General features: G+C 55.3%; 3 protein-coding genes across 6 annotated transcripts; all 3 read right to left on the reverse strand.

Moving 5' to 3' along the window:
- Window positions 1-1,581: 1,581 nt before the first annotated feature.
- Window positions 1,582-5,372, reverse strand: LOC139682938 (amine oxidase [copper-containing] 3-like). The gene is made up of 4 exons (XM_071577635.1): window positions 3,714-5,372; window positions 3,330-3,615; window positions 2,455-2,584; window positions 1,582-2,294 (listed from the first exon to the last, which is right to left on the reverse strand). Exons 1-4 carry the CDS (start codon window positions 5,281-5,283, stop codon window positions 1,992-1,994), a joined length of 2,289 nt encoding a protein of 762 aa, XP_071433736.1. The 5' UTR covers window positions 5,284-5,372; the 3' UTR covers window positions 1,582-1,991.
- Window positions 5,373-6,282: 910 nt separating this feature from the next.
- Window positions 6,283-12,452, reverse strand: LOC139682947 (amine oxidase [copper-containing] 3-like). 3 transcript variants are annotated; one of them, XM_071577649.1, is made up of 4 exons: window positions 12,337-12,452; window positions 7,758-8,043; window positions 7,410-7,539; window positions 6,283-6,885 (listed from the first exon to the last, which is right to left on the reverse strand). In XM_071577649.1, the coding sequence occupies exons 1-4, from the start codon at window positions 12,425-12,427 to the stop codon at window positions 6,601-6,603; spliced, it is 792 nt and encodes a 263-aa protein (XP_071433750.1). In that variant the 5' UTR covers window positions 12,428-12,452; the 3' UTR covers window positions 6,283-6,600. The 3 variants fall into 3 exon arrangements, with proteins under 3 accessions (XP_071433750.1, XP_071433753.1, XP_071433751.1); XM_071577652.1 differs by lacking the exon at window positions 12,337-12,452 and adding an exon at window positions 9,027-10,593; XM_071577650.1 differs by lacking the exon at window positions 12,337-12,452 and adding an exon at window positions 8,139-8,208.
- A 788-nt stretch (window positions 12,453-13,240) lies between these two features.
- Window positions 13,241-20,895, reverse strand: PSME3 (proteasome activator subunit 3). 2 transcript variants are annotated; one of them, XM_071577653.1, is made up of 11 exons: window positions 20,777-20,893; window positions 20,294-20,326; window positions 19,938-20,000; window positions 19,374-19,478; window positions 19,018-19,066; window positions 18,367-18,479; window positions 17,812-17,880; window positions 17,532-17,599; window positions 17,330-17,384; window positions 17,037-17,123; window positions 13,241-16,543 (listed from the first exon to the last, which is right to left on the reverse strand). In XM_071577653.1, the coding sequence occupies exons 1-11, from the start codon at window positions 20,816-20,818 to the stop codon at window positions 16,463-16,465; spliced, it is 765 nt and encodes a 254-aa protein (XP_071433754.1). In that variant the 5' UTR covers window positions 20,819-20,893; the 3' UTR covers window positions 13,241-16,462. The 2 variants fall into 2 exon arrangements, with proteins under 2 accessions (XP_071433754.1, XP_071433755.1); XM_071577654.1 differs by lacking the exon at window positions 19,938-20,000 and having other exon boundaries at window positions 20,777-20,895.
- Between the last annotated feature and the right edge of the window lie 76 nt (window positions 20,896-20,971).

Raw genomic sequence — 20,971 nt, forward strand, 5'->3', positions numbered from 1 at the left:
GTGGAGCAGGGGCAGGTTGGGGTGGAAGGAGCTGCTGACCCCCAGGACACCACAGGGTTCTGCGTCCTGGCCAGTCTGACACGGGCAAGGAGCACCATGCCAGGGTCCTGCACTGGGCAGCCACACTGGCAGCACCACTGGGCCCATGCTTTGCAAACTGTCTGGGGAGGCTTTCTCAGGGAAGGAGCAGGGGCAACCTGATTCCTGCCCTGGGTCTGTGCATACCAAGGCCAGGACCACCTGGCAGCACAGGAAGATTGTGCCTGCAGTGGCAGCAGCTGGCTCTGGGACATGGAGCTCCAGATGGAGCTAAGGCAGGTGCAGAACAAGTAGGTGCTGTAACACAGTGTGCCACATGCAGTGCCAATGTTTGGTCCAGAACATTCCCAGATGGCTGTAAGGTCCAGGCCAGCCAGTAGCAGCAAGCGGGTCACTGCCAGCATGGGCCTGCGTCAGCAGGCAGAGTCCAGGCACACCGGACACACGTGGGCACGCAGCACTGGGCAGGGAGCCAGCTGGCCACTGCCATCCTCTCACACTAGGCCCTAGAGAGGAACCTCTGGGCACAGTCCCTGCTGTTACCCCAGGACACCTGGGAAGCACTGCAGCCTCCCACTGAGTTGTGGCCTCAGCTGCCCATCACCCCTCCCTGTGCTGCAGGTAGCAGAGATGGTTCCCAGGGGGAGGTGCCGCTGACATTAGGGCTTCTCAAGCCCCTCCAACGTGGTTCTGGGCAGACCCAGCCACTACATTAGGAGGTCAGAGGGGATGGACACCCACTATCCTCCCCTGGGCACCTTGGCCAGTGCTCAGCCTCTGCAGCCAAGTGCTGGGGGCTGCACTGCCCTCACCAAGCACCTTGGTGTCCCATCCCAGCCTGGCACAGTGGGAATGGGCTCCGGGTCCTGCAGAATCCCACAGTCCAGGGCTGCACACGCAGCTGGGGGTGCAGGAGCACCAGGGGCTAAGCATGTCTGGCAGCAGCCAAGGCTAGAACTGATTAACACTGCTCAGAACAGCTGTTACACATTAACTGTCTTGTTTGTCCCATATGTCCCAAGGGGAGCCTACGACCAGCACTCGGGGTCCAGGAGCAGGGCTTGGGGCACCCTCACGCAGCCATGCCAAGCACTGTGCCGGGTGCTGTGCCAGCCCCAACGGCCCCGGGAACCCCACAGAGCTGAGCCAGGGCCACCGCTGACAGGACATCAGTGCCCATGGTATCAGAGGTGCTGTGGTCTGGTCCTGGCCATAGGAGCTGCAGCAGCACTTGTGGGCTACCCAGGTTTGGTCAGGGAAAGCGCCCCAGTGCCTGTTTATTGGGAAGGGCAGACACAGGATAACCCAGCCTGAGGAGTGCCCGTCTGGGGGCCCGGCTGTGGCTCCTCCCGTGGGCTCCCAGCAAGCCCACCACACCGTCCCCCGCAGCTGCAAAGGTGGCACTGCAGTGGCTGGCAGGGCTTGGCAGCACCGGGGTCCCGCAGCCCAGATCTGCAGCGCCTGCAAGGCTGAGGAGGATGTTTAGGTCATCCTGGAGCTGCCGTCTCCCTGTGGGAAGTCCACAGCAGCATCACACCACTTCCTCCTGCCCCCCTGGGCTCCAAGGGCAGCTGTGGCTTTGTGCAATGTGAAGCCCCAGCCGGCACCATCACCCATGTGCAGTTGATGTACTTTAGGAGGATGGCAGGAGCCCCATCCCCGAGGAAGGGAGCAGTTGTGGGCACCCCACAGCACACAGGGTGACACCCAGGACGGAGGCCAAAAAATCACTCCTAAGGGCTGTTTTTCAGAGGCTTTTGTTCCATATTTAGCAGCACTGCAGTGCTGAAATGGGAGCTGAGCTCCTCCAAAAACCTGACTCCGAGCACATCACAGCCTGTGCAGGGGGAGGGCAGGTCCTGGGGTGGTGACAGAGCCCCTCCAAGTGCCCACCCGATGGTCAGGCATGGACTGCTCACATGGGTGGGGAGGGGGCAGGGGGTGGCGGCCCATCAAGGCCCTTCAGGTGGCGGTGGCAGGCTGAGATTGAGGAAGCCCCCAAAGCGAAAGGGGGGCAAGCGGGGGGCGCATCCAGCGGTGCGGGGCAGGCAGGCGAGCGGGTTGGCCCTGCACGCCCCGGCGTCCTGCTCGCTGCTGAAGTAGACACTGTCGGGTGAGTCCACTGAGGGGTCCTCATCGAAGTAGTTGTAGGGCCTCAGGAAAAAACCAACACCATTCCCCACAGTTACCGTGTTGGGGACGTCTTCAGCATGGGGGACGTGGAGGAACCCCACAGAGATCCAGGCGACCAGGTCCTGGGCAGCAGAGGCAACAGGCATCATCAGGCTGAGCAGGACCCTTCCAGCTGGGTGGCTGCTCATTTTGGCTCTGGGACAGGGAGAGCCTCTGCCTGGGGCAGGAGCCAGGATGCCACCCCCAGCTCAGCTCCTCTCCACCCTGGGGACCCTGACTTACCTCACTGGTGATGGTCTCATTGTTGATGAAGTCAGCAAAGGCAACTGTGGGCGTCCAGGGGTCATTCTGGTTGTAGATGCTGGTGCTGGTGGGCTCCTCCTCTTTCCGCCGGGTGACAGCCAGCTGGTACCTGCCAGCACAGGGAGAAAAGGGACTTGGCCCTGCCGGCGCCAGGCAGGGCAGCCATGGCATTGCTAGCTGGTGAACTGGGGCTGAATGCATCCCTGGTGCACATTAGGGGACCTAGCCTGGCCTGGGCAGGGACGGAAAGGGGAGGCAGGGATGAGCACAGCACTAATGGGCAGCAGCCCCGCCACCTTCAGGCTTGCAGGGGATCCTTTGCTGCCCATGGCTGTTCCAGCATGGCTGGGAAACACAAACGGAACCAGGCACAGGTGCTGCCACTCAATGTCCAATGCACTGCCTTCAGCCACAGCTACTTCTCCCCTATACAGACTGCCCCAGCACGAGCTCTGCCAGTTCACCCTGGCAGTGAGACTGATCTGTGCTTATCCCAAGCATTTTCCAAAACATATTCTGTGCTCATGGGAAGATATCACAACCTGGGGACACCAGTGCTTCCTCTGGGAGTTGGTCCTGCAGCTTGGTTCCCCTCAAAGGAAAAAACACATTAGTCTGATCTGGGGTCACATTCCTGCCTGTGAACTAGCAGGAGTAGATGTTATTGAGCAACTTTTCAAGGGAATTTCAGAGCCAAAAAACATGCATGTTCCCTGTTTAACCCTTACATGCAGCCTGCCACAGGCCTGCCCAGGGGTGGCTGCCCTCCCCCTGGGAGCAGGAGGAGCCAGGCCACAGGGGTGGGCAGGGGAATAGAGGGTGGGAGCCACGTGCTCCCCAGCCCTGGCACCCACCTGCCCCAGCTGACAGACCGCTCCATGGAGCTGCTGGTGGGCAGGTGCTTCCCAGCAAAGCTGACAGTCTGGATCCGGTAGCTGCGTGGGTGCCCCCACTTGTTGGGATTGGGGCTGGCAAAGGAGAGGTAGCGGGGCATGGGGGCATCGAGCGGGAACGCCGCCTCGTCCTCCCTCTCCAGACTTTTCCTGCGGAGGTACGGACGCTCGATTGTGTTCTGCATGCTCCAGGGATCTTTGATAAGCTCGTACTCCATATCCTGGGTCTCCAGAGAGTTCAGCTGCCCTGTGAAGCAAAATGGAAAACTCTCTCAACCTCCACACCTCGGGCAGAGCCGCAGGCCACAGTGAACCACAGCCATGCCCAAAAATGGCCAGACCTACCATCAACATCCAGGTCCACCTTGTAGTGCATGTGGTGAAGGTGCATTGTCCCCAGTGTGTGTGGCCCCACTCTGTTGCCATAGTCAGTGCCTCGGCGGTGGAGGAAGGAGGTGCTGATGTAGCCGGTGGCGTGCACACGGACCTCCACAGCCCCGCTGCCGTGGAACATGAAGTCCCAGATGTAGTCATAGTTAATGAGCGTGGAGATGGTACGGATGACTAGCGTGTTTTTCCGCAGCCCACCATAGTAAAAGGACTGTGAGTCGGAGAAATGGCGCCGCAGAGGGAGGGCAGAGTCATGCTCAAAAATGCAGAGTGAGTTTTGGTTGGTTTTGGGAGCATCTGACTCTGCCAGGTAGTGCCGGTCCACATAGGTTGCTGCGTAGGGGCAGTCAAGACCCCGGACCAGCTCGTAGGCAAATCTGCCGATGCCAAAACTCCCATCAAGGTAGCGAGTGGACATGCCCCCAGGACAGTTGGAGCCATACAAGGCTAAGGCTTCCTGGAGACTCAGCTCGTAGACAATCCTCTCCCCACGGTACCTGATGTCAAAGAGGCGTGGGCCAGAGTTGGGGTTCATACCAAAGGCAATGCTCCAGCCCTGGAAGGTAATGTGATTGTCCCTGACTCTGTAACGGGGACCCTGGGCCTCAAAGTGCAGCGGACCTGGGGAGTCAGGTGGGCTCCGGAGCTTCATGGAGCCCAGCACTGCATCAGTCTGGGGCTGCTTGAGCTTGACAACTTCCAGCGTGCCAGCCACAAACTCCTGCTCAAGATCCCCTGTGGTGGCAAAGTACTGGCCATTGTAGAAGACTTTGTGCAGCTGCCAATTGGAGACATGGAGGTCTTTGTGCTCCACCAGCACCTCCAGCCCCACTGGTGACAGGTAGTAGCCAGTGCCAGGCATGTTGTGGAAAAGGACAAACCAGGTTGTGCGGTCACCAGACTTGAAGCCCCGTGGGGCCGTGGTGAGGATGGCCAGGTCAGTCCCATCAGACTCGCAGCACGCAGCGAGGAAACGTGGTGCCTTTTTCAGCTCCCTCTGGATGAGGGTGTTGATATCCATGTACTCCTTGCCAGTAACAGGTCTGCGGTGGTACGGCACCTTCCCCCCGTACTTCTGCACCGTCACGTCCCGGTGGTACGCCGGTGTCGGCAGCGGACCCACCACGTACTCAGTGACATTGGGGTCTGGCTGGTTCCCAAAGTACAGCACAGCCAGCGCCTCGCGGGGGGGACGAGCCCCCCCACCATCCAGGAACTGCAGCACCTCTGCCTTGGCGGGGACCTGCAGATCGACGGAGGCGATGCAGTTGTCCGAGGGTTTGGCACGCGAGGCATCAACCAGCTGCACCCCGAGGTTTCCCTGCAGGTACCGCACCACTTGTGTCATCTCCTCAGGTGTCAGGTCGGCAAAGACCAGGCTCTGGCCATCCTTGGTGTCCTCGTGCTCTGGGGGAAGGTGCTGGCAGGTGCTGGGGGCCCTTCCTCTGGTCAGCAACACACAGACCAAAGCAAATATTGTGGCTAAGGCCAGACCAAGGAGGATGAGCACAGTTTTCACGTTCATGCCTGCTGAGGCACTGAGTGCTCCTGCGGTCTGGCAGGACACATTTCCAGCTGCGGAATCCTCCCAGTGACCCGCTGGAACAGGGGGCTGGGTTTGGCTGGGTTTATTTTTCTCCCCTGTTTTCTCAGCAGGATATCACAGGAAGGGCGTGAGGGGACGTTCTTACATATTGCCAGGATTTGCTAGGAACCATAAAAGGCAACTTTACACTGCTTCTCCAGTGGTTTATAGTTTTAAGTAAACTCAGTGCTTGTGTATCTGTCCTTCCCTTCTGGTCCCAGATCCTACACTGCAGAGGTTGGAGAGGATGGATCCAGTCATTTGAGGGTAATAAATGCATCTCCCTGCTCCTTCTTCTTTTAACCCCACAGATGCTGGGCAGGCAGCAGTGGCCACAGTGACAACCCTTCCCTATGCAGAGCAGCACTGAGCACAGCTTTGTGGCCCCATCCAGCCCCACCATCACCAGCAGCTTTGCTGGCTGCTGCCAGCATCCCCATGGTCCTGCAGCCAGGACCGAGGGGACAGATACTTGTCATCCCTCAAAGGTGTCCTTTGATCCTGAGCTACATCCTAGCACAGATTGGGCTGCAAGGAGGGGTTGAGGGCTCCAGAGGCTGACCAGCATCCTGGCAAATGTGCTGCACCACTAGCAGCCGCAAGACCCCTCCTTGCAAGGGGTTCCCTCCACATCTGTCCCCTGTGCCCAGCACTGAGGGCCTGAGAGACGCAGCCCATGCAGTCCTGGCCCTGACCCCAGCCTTTCCCCAACAGCCACAGGGCTTGGTGACAGTGCCCACCTCAGTCCTGGCCCCAGAGCCCCAGCACACTCCAGCTCATCCCTCCTGCCATCCAGCTGGATGTCCCTGTGCCTTGAGGGGCACCCAGAGCAACACTGCTGGTTTGTGGGTGCAGGAAACATGACAGAGATCAGCATCACCCCCCAGGAGACACTGCTGTAAGTTGTAAGAATGAGACACTCAGGAGTACTGAACCAGAACCATTTTCATTATTTTAACCTGAGATAGGCACTACACAGCACTTACTTCTACAGCAGAGGAATCTGATTTTCTCCTCACTTTCCTCCTGCAACAGACTCAAATTCAGCAAGTAACAGATAACATAGACTCTCATGTGGCATCATGCCAGGAAGATCATGCTTCCTTTTTCAGGAACACTATTTCAAAAGCAATGATAATATGTGAAGTCTTTGCACAACCGGAAATCGAGAAAACTTAACTAAAAAAATGAAAATTTAAGACAGAATGGTCAACCTGGTGCCTCTCTGACTGCATTTTCTCACACAATTCTGTAGCATTAAAGCCTGCTCATATTTTGAAAACCATCATAGGTGAATGGGGGGAAGTTTGGCAAGCAAAAGGCAGTTTTGGGCAGGCAGGCAAGAGGGTTGATTTCACATGCTGTGAAATCCTGCTCATTGGTGAAAAACACACCATCTTGTGAGTATATAGAGGGGTCCAGATCATAGTAGTTGTATGGTCTCAGGAGAAAGCCGACTGAGTTTCCCACAGTCACAGTGTTGGGAATATCCTCAGAGTGCGGGATGTGAAGGAAGCCAGTGGTTATCCAGGCAACCAGATCCTATGCAGGGAAGAGTCACAAAGTCCAGAGTTAGCTTAGAAGCTGCAGCAGCAGTGACTGAAATCCACATTGGAGCCATGGGGAGAGACAGGAGAGGAGGATGGGACCCCATGGGCATCATTCCCACAAACTGAGCTCCCCCCTTCTGGGAAAGATCCCCTCCCTTCCCCCAAGGCCTGCCTGCAAATATTCACTAAGTGGAAGAGCCCTTGCCTTGACCTCTGTGGCCTCGCTCCAGTCTTGCAGAGGTTTTCCTGTTGTTTTGCCAGCACTTCCCCACAGGGAGAAACAAGCCCCTGCTCTGCACGTTCTGATCTGCATGCTCTCACCAAAGCACCGTGCAGACTCACAGAGAAAGGGATGCTCAAACCCACTTCCCTGGATCCCCAGGGCTGCTCCTCTCCAAGCTGAACCCACTGTTCCACAGGCAATGTCGGGGTCATTTGACCCCTGGGGCAGCCCTGGGGCTCCTGTTGAGCCCGAAGATGGGTATTACATCTCCAGCCCAAGGGACCCCAGCCCACCTCGTTGGTGATGGTCTCGTTGTTGATGAAGTCAGCGAAAGCAACGGTGGGCGTCCATGGGTCATTCTGGTTGTAGATGCTGGTGCTGGTGGGCTCCTCCTCCTTCCGCCGGGTGACAGCCAGCTGGTACCTGAGGACAAGAAAAGAGATGGGACCAGCCCCCTGAGTAAGGGCAGAGCTAAGTCAGCCCCTGAAAGAGCCTGCAGAGGACAGGCTTGCTCCAATGGAGCAACCCCAGCCCAGAAGAGTGTTTCCCTGTGCCTCCCCCATCAAGGGATGCGATGCCATCCCAGCTGGCAGGGTTGGAGGATCTCCGAGAACCTGCCATCCCAAGCAGAAAAGCCTGACCTTGCCCAGCTGATGGCCCTCTCCATGGAGCTGGCTTCGGGGATGTGGTCTCCAGCAAAACTGGTGATCTGGATCCTGTAACCACGCTGGTGGCCCCACTTGTTTTTGCTGTTGGCTGCAAAGTAGGTGTATCTGGGCATCTTTGACTGGAGTCGGAAGGCAGCCTGGTCCTCCGTGTCCAGGAGTTTCTTGGTGAGTCGTGGCCGCTCTATCTGCTGCTCTGGGCTCCAGGGAGCCCGTGCCATCTCAAACTCCATGTCATGGGCCACCAGGGAGTTTTTCACCCCTGCAAAACCAAAGTAAAGTCACTGAGGAATGTCCCCACAGTACCCTGTTCCCCAAGGATATCACTCCAGCCAGACCTCACTCTCCCTGTCCTACCTCCCTGCACCCTGAGCTCTAAGCACTGATTCTGCCTGAGAGCAGTTGTGGGTGTTGATCTATGGCTGGACACTTGTCTGAGCCAGGCAAGACCTCTCTGCAGTAGACTCTGCAAGAGACAAGAGGGAACAAGGGGCAAGGCTCGTCTCAGGGCAGAGGAACAGGTTTGCTTCCTGTACAAGCAGAGTCTAATTAACCAGAGTGCCACCTGGCACAGGCTGTGTTAGTGCTCTTCAGCATGTCTTGTGTGATGGAGGCACCTGGAGCAGTCCAGGTGGCCCAGCAGCCACATTAGTACACCACAGACCAGAGCAGTGCTGCATTGATCAGGTCCTGCCACAAAACAAGTGACGTGGGCCCAAGGCTTGGAGCAACAGCAGGGGGTTGGGAAAAAACTGATCCAGTGACAAGATGGCAAAGGGCTGGCCAAGAGAGCTCAATGGCCAGTGCGGGTGTGGCTGATGGGCCAGTGCTCAGCACCTCCTGCCCATCCCACCAACACACCCTCCAAGTTCTGCTCCTTTCAGCCCCATGTGATTTTCCACCTTGCATAAAGACCATTTCAGAGCTGAACCTCTTGCCGTCCATGAAGATCTGAGTCCCACAGAAGAAGATCCATGCAAAGCCACCACCACTGTGATAATTTTCTTCCCTTTTCTTGTGAGAACGGAACTTCTAAGACCATACCTTCCCTGCCAGCATTAGCAGTGACAGCCTGATTTCACCCACCTTTTGCCTGTTCCTGCAGTTTTGCCAACCCTCACGGTGAGTACACTATCCTGCCCCACAAGTGGAAAGAAAAATCTGTATAAGCATCAAACCCCTCAAGTTTTGCAAGGCTAAAAGTACTTGGAGAGTGCAAAACAGAGAAACAAGACCCAGACCTACCTCCCACATCCAAATCCACCTTATAGTTGATGAAATGGGTGTGTATTGTACCCAGTGTGTGCTCCCAAAGCCTATTGCCATATCTCAGGCCATCTCCATAAAGAAAGGATGAGCTCGGGTACCCCGTGGCCTGGACCTTGCCTTCGATGGCACCGTTCTGGTAGAAGATGAAGTCCCACACATAGTCATAGTTCCCCACAGTGGCAATGGACCGAACAACGAGAGCAGAGTTGACCAGTCCCCCGTAGTAGAGAGACTGCAAGTTGGAGTAGTGGCGCCTCAGAGGGGAGCCCAGGTTCTGCTCAAAGATGCAGAGGGCATTTCTAGTAATTCTAGAGACTTGGGAATGAGCAAGGTAATGCACATCCAGATATGTTGCTAAATAGGGGCAGTCAACCCCTCGCACCAAGGGGGAGGTGTAGTGCCCGAGGCCAAAGCTGCCATCCATGTACCGCGTGGACATTCCTCCCGGGCAGTTGGAGCCGTACACAGACAGCGCCTCCTGGACACTGATTTCATAGGCAACCCTCTCCCCCTTGTGTCGGATGTCAAAAAGGCGCAGGCCCGTGCTCACACTCATCCCAAAGGCAAAGCTCCAGGCCTGGAACAGGACCAGGTTGTTCCTGACGCTGTAGCGGGGACCCTGGGGCTCATACTGCAGTGGGAACAGGGCAGCCAAAGGTGCTCGCGGCTTCATGGAGGAGAAGTCCCCATCCTGCGGCGCCTTCCGCACCTTCTCCACGCCAATACGGCCCTGCACATAGGCACTCTCCAGCTGAACCATGTCCCTGTAGTACTGCCCGTTGTAGAAGACCTTGCTCACTGCCCACTGGGAGATGTCCAGGCTGCTGTGGTCCACCAGCACCTCCAGGCCCACTGGGTGCACAAAGAAGCCACTCACATTCTGAAACAAAACGAACCAGGTGATCCGATCTCCAGACTGGAACCCACGGGGAGCAGCTGTCATAACTGCAAGACTGGCTCCATCATACTCCATTACTTGTCGCATGAAAGCTGGAGCTGAGGGGAACACTTGGCTCTTTAAAAACCCTCCAACCTGCTTGTATTCAACAGTCAGCGTTGGTCTGCGGTGGTACGGCACCTTCCCCCCGTACTTCTGCACCGTCACATCCCGGTGGTACGCCGGTGTCGGCAGCGGACCCACCACGTACTCAGTGACATTGGGGTCTGGCTGGTTCCCAAAGTACAGCACAGCCAGCGCCTCGCGGGGGGGACGAGCCCCCCCACCATCCAGGAACTGCAGCACCTCTGCCTTGGCGGGGACCTGCAGATCGACGGAGGCGATGCAGTTGTCCGAGGGTTTGGCACGCGAGGCATCAACCAGCTGCACCCCGAGGTTTCTCTGCAGGTACCGCACCACTTGTGTCATCTCCTCAGGTGTCAGGTCAGCAAAGACCAGGCTCTGGCCATCCTTGGTGTCCTCGTGCTCTGGGGGAAGGTGCTGGCAGGTGCTGGGAGCCCTTCCTCTGGTCAGCAACACACAGACCAAAGCAAATACCGTGGCTAAGGCCAGACCAAGTAGGATGAGCAGAGGTTTCACGTTCATGCCTGTGGCTGGTCCGGCAGTGTTCACAGCAGCCCTCTTAGCAGGCTTCCCAGCTCCTGCCTCTCTCAGTTTGCGCTGCACTGGACGGATTAGCACGGGAAGTACAAAAGACTGGGAGAGGCTAGGGGAGGAGATCTGAAATCTGTGGTGACCAGCTCTCTCAGCTGCAGCCTCCTCTGTCTTTCTCCACGGCAGTGCCCTGAAAGAACTTGTGGAGATGCAGGGTCAGTGACTCAGACAAGTTCCACATAATTCCGTTACTTTTTCAGTCCAGCCTGGCTTCCTGAGGCTGCCTGTAAAAATGGAGATCATGCAGTCAGCCTGAGGTGGCTGCAACTAACGTGAAGTTCCGACAAGCTGGGAATTGTTGCCACACTGTACAATTTCATCTCTTTGCAATTCACCCATTTTCCGTGTTTATCAGGCTCCTTCCTTGTAAACATTCTCCCTGGCAACACCATTCCAAGCTTGGAGTTACTTTTTATTTTACTTTTTTCAGTCTTCCACATGGAAGCCTTTGCTGAAAACACATCCTTCTGTGTAGCAGTAGAAAAACTTTGGCTGGCATGGAAGATGGAGTTCAGGATGAGAATCAGGCCCCAAAACGCTGTGAACAACCAGCTCTTAGTTTGCACCTCAGAACAGCTCCAAACCAATTAATCCCCAGCATTCCACTGCCACAGGATTGTGCAGCCTTTGTCTCTGCCTCTGTTTCAGATAAACCGAGCTGCAGCTTCCAAGAGGTTCCCTCAAGGACAGAACCACCCTGAACCCATGTCCAGCTGCTGCTGAGGGCAGTGTCCACTACTGGTCCTGCCAGGCTACACTGCCCAGGCTGAGCAGCCACAGCTGCCCTCTGCCACCTCACCAACAGTCTCTGCTGACCTCGTGGCACTGTTCAAAGGCATTGGCAGAGCAAGGCAGCCAGGACTTGGTGTTTCATCCTGCCACGTGGCAGATGCTCAGGGTAGACAAGACACACCGCCTTGGCTACAGTCCCTGAGCTGGTGCTGAGTAGGACAAGGCATCCAAGAGAACCAGGGCTGGGTGTTCAACCCAACATTTCCACTTCTGCTGCCAGCCTCACCTCACCTCAACCTAGTTTTCTCTTCCTCCTCCTGTAAGTTTTCCGAGGGGAGACAGCCCCCACCAGGCTCTGGTTCTTTCTCTGCGGCAGATCCTGCCTGGGGCTCAGCCCTCTGTGGTTCTCTGGCCGTGCTCTGGCAGCACACTGGGAGGCAGAACACCACGTTGCCATAGGACACACTCCATTATCCTCACCACCACTGGCAGCCTCAGCCTTCCTTAGCCTAAGCTGCAGTTGTAAGGCCCGGGACATGAGCAGTCTCAGAGCCACAGCACTTGCTTCACATGGTTGCAGTGCCAGCAAAGGGGCTCACTGTAGCACAGACACAAGCAATGAGGAGAGACAGAACAGATGAGGGCAGAGCCTTGGCTGCACAGGATGCAGCAGCCACAAGTTTCAGAGGTACCTGCTCTCATCAGATCACAGCGGCAGAATTGGATGCTTCTGAGCAACCCCAAATTAGGCAAAGCAGTGCTGACTTCCAAGTCAGTCTGTCAATCCATGCAGTCAGTGAGGCTCTGAGGATTACCTGGGGCCAGGTTTGAAAGAAAAATTCCCTTTCGGTGTAGGCCTGGAATGTGGCACCCACTTCACTCGGAGCACACAGCAAAAGCACTGCTATCCCGGTTCAGGTTTGGAGCACAGCCAGGACATACCTCCTGCCTCCCAGGAATGGAACAAGTGTTCTGCTGCCACACACGTTGGCATAGCTGAGCCGAGTCTATGGCGGAACCTCCATGTCTGCATGACTAATCTCACATGGACCTTTCCTTAAAGAAGTACACAAAAGAGCAGATTATTCAGGTTTGACTTCACCTCTTGGTTTTGCAGTCCCTCAAAGCCATGGCACAGGCTGCAATTACAGAAGGGCCTTTTCCCAGCAGCACAGCAGTAGTTTAAGGGAATTGGACAAACTCCACAGGCCTTCCTGCCCCACAAATCACAACTCAACCCTGCAGCTAGGCTGGGAGAGATCTGAAAATAGAGTGTGGGAACACTCCAGTTTCTGTGCATGTCGGGGGCTTGGAAAGAAAGAGAAACCCTAATCTATACTGACATCCCCATGACAAACCAACCACAGCACACACCCCAGGGCTGCGGGACACGGATGGCAGCTTTCTGTGGTGCCTCTGCCTCGCTGCAGGGCCTGTGCCACAGAAGCCCTGTCTGATACCAGTTTTTTTTAGTACTGTCTGTTTCTGCTGGACTTTTCAAGCTCTGGTTTAGAGCTCTGTTTCAGAATAAACAAAACAGCCCTAAATCCACCTCCATCTTACAGTAGGAACTTCAAGGAGGAGAGTAATTAACTGAGCCTGCAGTGTCAGGAAACCTTGTCAATATCTGACTGATGAAAAGAAATGAGGGATCTTCAGACACCCTACACACTAGAATTGCTTGTGTACCTTCTCTAAAAGAAGCCTGAAGCAGCTTAAAGCTAACCTAGAATTAAAGAAATTGCACATCTCCCTAATAGCAGCATAACTTGTTTACAACCTGGTTCCCACATTCCAGTTCCCCAGTGCAATCAGCCTGTCACTGCACCACAACCCATAAGGAGAATTCGCATCCTATCCATGTTTTATTTTGGCTACAGTTACTTTTAGGCACTACCCATCAGTACATCTAAATTGCCCATGTTCCTCAAACCAAGTGAAGACGAGGTGAGTTTGCTGCATTTCACTCACACAGAAAGGTAGAGGTGGCAAAAAATAGCAAGTGAAATTTATAGAAACCCAGACAGATAGCCTTTGGCTTGGGGAAACTCTGAGTCGGTGACTGGGACAGCTGGGGAAAGGGCACAGTACAGAAACCCCCTGCCAACGCTCCTGACAGCAGCAAGGCTTGAGCAAACTCCACGCCAGAGACTCCCACTCCCAAAGCCTCACCTCACAGGGTCAGCTGGTGCACAACACAAGTAGAACCTGCCTGCCCCTTCCCCAGCAGTGCCTGTGGCTGCACACAAGTGCTGAGCCATTATTCTCTTCCCCTGCATGTAAGCTGGGATGTCTCAAGGACTGGTGAACCTGAGCCCTGACCCTACACTGCCACTGCTCCCAGACTCACTAAGATCACGGACAACAAACCCTCTCCTAACCCTGCTCTTGCAGATGAACCTCACTCCCTGCCAGCACCTGCCCAAACAGACCCAGATGTCCCACCCTTCCACAGGACCGCTGGCACCAGACGTTCCCAGGACCTCAGCCTCTTTTGCTGTGGTGAGGAGCCTCTTGTGCTGCACCGCATCAAGCCCTGCCAGGAAGTCCTTCCCTTCAGCCCCAGCTCTAGCACCTTGGCCCCCAGAAATCTGCAGCTCAGTGCCCCCTCCCCACTTGAATCAGGCACCTGCAAGGCTCTCCCACACCACAGGAGTCCTGCAGAGGGCAGGAAGCTTCCTCTCCACAAGCACTGATCCCGTTCTTGGCAGCAGCAAGTGTCAGCTGGGAGCCCCAGTCTGTGGTGATCACTCCCAGGGCCAGTCACAGGCCCTGCCCAGCTGCACCACGGTCAGGATGGGCACCAAGCAGTGCAGGGCAGGCAACAAGCCTGCAGCTGGGGGACAGGACACTCAGGGAGCCAACTGACCTTCGAAAGGCCCCCGTGCCCCAGCTGCAGTGCATCAGGCACAGGGGGAGCGCAGGAATGGGATGATCCCCAGGAGAGCACAGGGCTCTGTGGCTGGGGACAGCAGGGTGGCCACTTCTTGGGCACCACACACAGACAGCAGCCAGGAATAATGGACTATGTGCCCAAGGGAAAATGGATCATGTGCCCAAGGAGTAACAGACCACGTGCCCAACAGACACATGGTGCTGCATCCAGGTGCCACAGGACAGCCAAGAGACATCTGCCCAGCAGGAGCAGCCCCAGAGAAACACAGCATAGAGCCCCCATGTCTATTTGAACTGGAACGGCCCGAGTCCCACACTGGGTTTAGATGAGACAGATCCCATCAAGCCCAAACCCATGGGCCCTTTGTGAAGCGTGCTGAAGGGGCAGGAACAACATACACAGCAGAGCAGAGCACTGACAACACAGTCACAGAGAGGAATGAAAAGAATGCTGGGAAGGAGGAACTGAATTTGAGAAAGGCAGGACCGGAACAGGACACTAACACTGCACAGCCTGAGAACCCAGTATCACACACAAGGGGCTGCCCTGAAAGAACTCTAAGTACCTTAATTTCTTGACTTGGTAAAAGTTTACATATGTTCATCTGGCAAGGAAAGCTGAACAAATTAAAAGGAATCAATACAAAGAAACACAAGGGGAAGTGCTGCTCCCAGACAGCAGCTCAACGCAGTTGGTTTGTTACTGAATATTTATTAGCGGGAAGACTAAGAGTTGATTTACTACAAATAACAACAGAAGAGTCTATAGCAAGGGCCAGCGACCTGCCACACTTTGGGCAAATCCCTGGGAAAACAGCAAGAGACAACATGGCTCTTAGATGTGGAAGCAGAAAAGAAACCAAAAACAAAGTAAAAAAAGAAGGGGAGAAAGTTCATTCCATTTGTCACTGTTGTTACAATATGATTAACACAACTCTTAAGGCTACTGCACAATAAGAATATACAGGTGTAACAGCGAGACCTGGGAAACAGCAAGGTTCCTGAAACAAATGATTTAACATTCCCTGATTAGGGGACTTAAGTAGAAATACTATAAATAAGAAAATTTTGAAGCCTGCAGCGTTACGGGCCCACTTGCCACACACAAAAACTGACGCAACACAACCAGTCATTTCCAAAGGGGTTTGTAATGGACCATGAAACGTTCTGGCAGCTTAGAGGAGTCACCAGGCACAGGAACATGCCCTGTGCAGGGGAAAGACTGCAAGGTCTGCAGGGTACCAGGTGAGTATCGGCCACCCTCACCTCTGAGCACCAGCTGTAGCAGCCAGCCTGTTCTGCCCAGGCCCCGGGGAGCACTGCCGGGATAGGGGGGCTCAGTCTGACCACATGCAAAGATATTGGGACTAGCATCAGACCTCTCGCCCCTCTCTTCCCTCAGCCCGGGCAAAAGCAACTCATGCTGAAGGAGCACTGGGACACATGTGAAGAAACGTTAGTTTTAGCCAAGAAAGTAGCTCTAGTCAAATGGCAGAGCAGCAGAAGCCACCTGAGTTCATGACAGCCAGGACAACACCAGCCCTAGTTCCAAGCACCGCCTTGTGCTCTGCACTGATCCAAAGAGAACTGACAAGGCAGAGGCCCACAGGACAGGCTCTGCTGAGCCAGGAGAGAAAGGGAGTACAGACTGCTCAGTGGCACCGGAGCATGGCTGGGGCCACTGGCACCAAGGGACAGGGTCCTTGGTCAGTGCAGAGCTGATGGCAGAGGGGCCCAGCCACAGCTGGCAGCAGCGGGCAGAGATTCCCCATTCTGCAGTGCCGCCAGGCCCGCCCTTGTGCTGGGCTGTCTGCCCCCTTCCCAGAGACCCCAGTGCAGCCGTCAGCCAAGAGATGAGACAGGACAAGGGCTTGGTCTCTAGTGTTGTTCCCACTCAGGTAGGAAGCAAGGCATGAAGGAATGTCCCTGCCTGGCTGCAGCAACCTCTGGGGTGCCCAATGCGGTGTAGCCTCTACTACCAGTGACTAGAGGGAGGGAGAGCTCCTGAGACCTGAACAAAACCAATCACAAAACTAGGCGAGAATTTCTTTAGAGTTTAACTAAGAATGCAATACTATTTCCAGCCAGTTTCCCATCTCGATAGTCATGTAACAAACCAAGGCAATGACGGTCTTTAGTTGACTGAACAGTTCTCAAGTTCAAATGTTGACACTTAATAGAGGGTCTCAGCATTGCTGCTCCGAGGCCTCTTGATCTTCTCAATGTTTTTAAGGATCATGTCATGCAAAGTGACCTGCAAAAAGAGAGAACAGGACTCAGAGAGGAAGGGCGAAGCCATCCAGTGTTCAGCTTTCACCATGAGCACTGGTTACCACAGCAGCACCATTCCCCCTGACACCACCCTGAAGCCCTGTGTGCTTACATACTTAGTTAAGCTAAGGGTTTCCTTCAGCCAGACCTTACAGAAGCCACTGCACATTAACACCAAAAACATTTATTCAGAGACCCCAGGATTGACTTGTTCTGTTTGAAGAGCTTAGGATCAGAGATTCCCACAGAGGGGGAAGGAATATTTTGTGCCAGAGCCCTGTGAACACTGTTGAAAACACCTGCATCTCCAGGGGATGGTGAAGCAGCAGTGAGCTCACACAGCTGGTGTCAAAGCACAGCAGGCAGACTTTCTGCCAGGAGTGCTCGGAGGGAATGGGGAGAGGAGCAGCAGCAGGATAGCAAGGGCTCTCCCCTGCTGTGCTGGGAGCCAGTGTGAGCTCTGTGTTTTCTCTTACATATTGATTCCTCAGCTCTGAAATGATCAGGCGCAGACTAATGTACTCCTTCTCATCGATCTCCGTCACGGTGCGACGATAGTCCTCCTGTTGAGAGAGCAGTCTTGCTCACCTGGGTGTCCCACACTCTAAGGGAGGGTCCTGTTCTCCACAAAGGAACCCACCCTCCAGTTTGCTGCCCCCTATGCATCTTCCCTCAGGACCCTCAGCTCAAAAGGACAGTGATGAAATGGCTCACAGTCCCAAGAAGCAGCAACAAGAACATGCAAATCTCCGTGTCCCCCGGGACTTACCACATGAGGGTACTTGGCTATTTTCGACACCAGCTTCGCTCTTGTGATATAGTATCTGATAGGAAAACAGACTGAAAGTCACATAAACAGCACCAGGATTTTTTTTCAGTCCAAGCTGTCCTGTAACAGCTAGGAGACCTTTCCCAAACACGTTCTTTTTCCAAAGGGATCCCAAAAAAGAAGTCTGTTCTTGCATGCCTACCTAGAAATCTGGTCCAGGTAGGATGCTGCCTCGCTCTCCACAGTCCGAAGCTCAGCAACTGTTTCCTCCTGCCAGGAAGACAAGGAAGCTATTAGCTCCAGGAAGCTGCAGCTGGCCTTCAGGGCTTGGAAAGCAACCCCTCAGCAGTGCCACATCAAGCTCATGTTTGGGTTTTAAGACTTAAAACACCCCTATGATTGCAGCTGCTGGACAATATAAACTGGAAGATTCAAATTAACCTCAGACATTCAAGTCCTGGGAGCTCAGAGCAGGGCCTTACCTGAATAGAAACACCAAAGTTGTTCCCATCCTCTATCCTGGGGATGAGAAGCTGCACCCACATTTTGACCTGCAGTGGAAAGACCACAACACTGACCAATGTCAACATCTTGAACTAAGACCTCGCTCAGAAGTGTTACCAAAACCTCTCAGAACCCTGCCTTTGCCACAGAGCTCACAATAAACTGCTGCAGGTCCCACGAGCACCTGCAACACTTCTGAGGAGATTGCTTCCCATATGGCTGGGGTGCCACTCAAGCCACCACAGGCCCAGATTCCCATGGGAAGCTTCCCTGATGGTGTTACAGCTCTTGGCAGGGGTCTATGCCTGTGCAAAAGGAGGACAAAGTCAAGGCTCACAAGGCCTGAAAAGAAATCCTCCTTCATCACGTGAATCACAGAGCTCCTCAGGAGCTTCACATGCCTCCCAATCCATGAGACAGGGCAGCAGGAGCCCCATCTCCAGCACGGCGGGGCCTGTTCCCTCTGCTGCTTCATCTCTCCAGGAGCAAAGCCCAGCCTGCTGCTGCCTCCCCTCGCCCCAGCTCACACCCACCGTATTGCACTTCTCAATCAGCAGCCTGATTTCCGGCTTCACTTTCTCAATGATGTCCACCAGCTGCTGGTTGCTCTTCAGCATCCCATTGGGCATCACAAACACTTTGGTACCTGCAGCAGAGACAAACCCTGGGTGTCAGAGACACACAGGAGCTGAGGGGTCACCTGAGTCTCATCTCCCACGTGGGCCAGAAAGCCACGGCCATCTGTGGGGAAAGGGAAATGGGACATGGGGTAACAGCAGTGACCACCAGAGAAGCAAAAGAGAAGACACGGAGCAGAGATGTGGTTGAAGAGCTTAAAGCTGCTGAGGCACAAAGGGTTTTCCTGGTGCACACACATGGGGAGGTTCTGGCTCAGCTTAATCGAAGGCCTGGAATCTCCCTCCATACCAAGAGAGGAACGGCACAAAGCCAGCAGGAGATCAGCTGCCTCTGTCAGCAGGCCAAACTCAAGCAAGAACTACTTATATCTATAAGAGAAATACTAAGAGCTGGAACCTGACTTTTCCACACCAGCATATCTGTATGTTGGGCCCTGGCCTGCAGGAGCAGCAGTGGGGCAAGTGGGACTCATGTGATTCCCCCCCCAAGGCACAGTGCAGTGGTTCATGGGGGCCAGCAGCAACACAAGGGACTTGAAGACTCACCCTGAAAGGTCTCTTCATGGTCTTCCAGCTTCCTCTTTTTCATATTTGGCTAAAATACACAAAATATTTTACTCACAAAGCAGTCACAAGCTATAACAGTGTTGCAAAGACAATACAGAAAACTTTAGAGCCTCTGCCACACTCCTGGTTTCTAAGCATCCTTATCTAAAGCCAAAAAGGGACTGCAGAGCACAGTGTTATCTCCAGAAGACTTCCCAGGCTTGAGGGACAAACCCCTAAAAGCCTTTGGGAGAGCCAAGGCCTGTTATTAAATAAGAATATCCTCCTGAGCACAGAGCAAGCCATGCAGTTTTAATTAACAGAGGCCAGGATTACAGCCAAGAGAGTAACCTTACCCCATCCAGTCCATCATGACTGTTGGTGAGAAGAATTGGGTCAGGCACTGGGAGGTTCATGTCTGAATGGATCTGAGTAAGATCATGAATATTCAGGATGGGCTCCTGGAAAATAAGTCATATTTATTATTGAATTATGAACTAACAAATTCAGCCACACCAAATACAGTGAGAAGACAAAAGATTCAGACCACCTTCTTATTCAGCTGTAATGTAAAAATAAATGGAAAAGCCTAACAAAAGGCTGTGACCAGAGATCCCTCTGCCCAGGAGCAGGGAGTGAGCCAGGCTGGGCCAGGCTCAGCCATCAGCAGCCCTGCCAGACCCCAGCACTGCCAGGGACAGCCTTGGACAGGTAAATGGGAGATCACACAAGGCAAACTGGAAAAGGCAGCCCCCCTCCAGAGCCAAGAGCACTCCAGTGGCACATGAACCACCAGCTGCTGCCTTCTGTCTCTACAAGAAGGTGAGACAGAGCACACCCAGGATGAGACCTGTCACATTGCCTTCAACGTGTGGCTGGAAAATGGGAAAGGAGACAGAGTACAAAGCACATCACCCTACCTTAAGGAACCCATCGAGTTCTAACAGCTTCTTTGGGAAAAAGTTTGCTACAAGGTCTTCAGCCTGAGAGAGAAAGAGGAGACCAAGATGTGAAGCAAGGCCACGAGTTCCCACGGGCAGGCAGAAACACCAGGGAAATTATCTGTCCATTTGCAGGAAAGGGGAGAGAACATAAATTCTTCCTGCTGCCAAAACCACCCTAAGGCCAGATGAGAGGCTGGGAGAGCCACGAGTTTCAGCAAACCCCCTACAGTGGGTGACTGATGCTCTGGGCGCTGCTGAGCTCTCAGGGGAAGATGGACCGTCTGTCAGGAAGAAGCCAACAGTCCCTCTCCTGCCTTTGGTGTGACACTCACCTCGCTCGTGATCCGCTCCCTGAAGGAATCAACCTGCAGGAATGAACAGCGACAGGTCAGGGCCGCTCTCGAGCAGCGCGGCCCGGGGAGGTCCCGCACTGCAACCTGCGGCCGCACCCAGGACCCTCCTGGCGCAGGTCCCGCGCTCCCGGGAAACGGGGGGAACGCGCAAGCACCGAGCGGGGTTGCCCGACCCGTGCGGGGAGCTGAAACCGGGGCGGCAGATCCGCCGGGCCGCCCCGGGCCAGCGGCCGCACTGCGCCGGGATTCGGCCCGGGGGCGGCCGCGGCTCCTGCCGGCGCTCCCGTGGGGCAGCGGGCGGGCCGCGCTCCGCTCGCGGCTGGGACGGAACAGCCGGACGGCACCGTGGGGTGGCCCCGAGCCCGCCCCGCGGGGCCGAGGACAACCCAGCCCGGTGCGGGGCGGAGGCGGCGGCCCCGGGGCGGAGGGGAAGGCGGGGCGGGCCGGGAGGGGCGGGCGCACCTTGAGCTTCACCTCCGGGTCCACCTTGAGCAGCGAGGCCATGGCGGGTCCGGTCTTGGGGCCGCTCCGCTCCCCCGGGGCCCACACCGGAAGTGACCTCACGCCGCGCGCCCGCCAATGCCGCGCGCGCCCCCCGCGCGGCCTCCCGCGCATGCGCACGCGCCGCCGCGTCCCGGCGCGCACACGGGGCCGCCC

The sequence above is a fragment of the Pithys albifrons genome, chromosome 25 (assembly GCF_047495875.1).
Source record: "Pithys albifrons albifrons isolate INPA30051 chromosome 25, PitAlb_v1, whole genome shotgun sequence".
NCBI lineage: Eukaryota > Metazoa > Chordata > Aves > Passeriformes > Thamnophilidae > Pithys > Pithys albifrons.

Bases quoted from the DNA above. Each gene is read 5' to 3' on its own strand.
- LOC139682938 (XM_071577635.1), bottom strand. From the start codon at position 5,283: ATGAACGTGAAAACTGTGCTCATCCTCCTTGGTCTGGCCTTAGCCACA. The intron at 2,585-3,329 runs GTGGGTGCCAGG...CTGTGCTGGCAG, and splicing joins CGGTCTGTCAGCTGGGGCAG to GTACCAGCTGGCTGTCACCC. The intron at 2,295-2,454 runs GTAAGTCAGGGT...TCTGCTGCCCAG, and splicing joins ATGAGACCATCACCAGTGAG to GACCTGGTCGCCTGGATCTC.
- LOC139682947 (XM_071577652.1), bottom strand. From the start codon at position 10,593: ATGAACGTGAAACCTCTGCTCATCCTACTTGGTCTGGCCTTAGCCACG. The intron at 8,044-9,026 runs GTAGGTCTGGGT...TTGGTTTTGCAG, and splicing joins GGTGGATTTGGATGTGGGAG to GGGTGAAAAACTCCCTGGTG. The intron at 7,540-7,757 runs GTCAGGCTTTTC...TCTTGTCCTCAG, and splicing joins AGGGCCATCAGCTGGGCAAG to GTACCAGCTGGCTGTCACCC.
- PSME3 (XM_071577653.1), bottom strand. From the start codon at position 20,818: ATGGCCTCGCTGCTCAAGGTGGACCCGGAGGTGAAGCTCAAG. The intron at 17,385-17,531 runs GTAGGCATGCAA...TTTTCCTATCAG, and splicing joins TACCTGGACCAGATTTCTAG to ATACTATATCACAAGAGCGA. The intron at 17,124-17,329 runs GTAAGTCCCGGG...CTCTCTCAACAG, and splicing joins TAGCCAAGTACCCTCATGTG to GAGGACTATCGTCGCACCGT.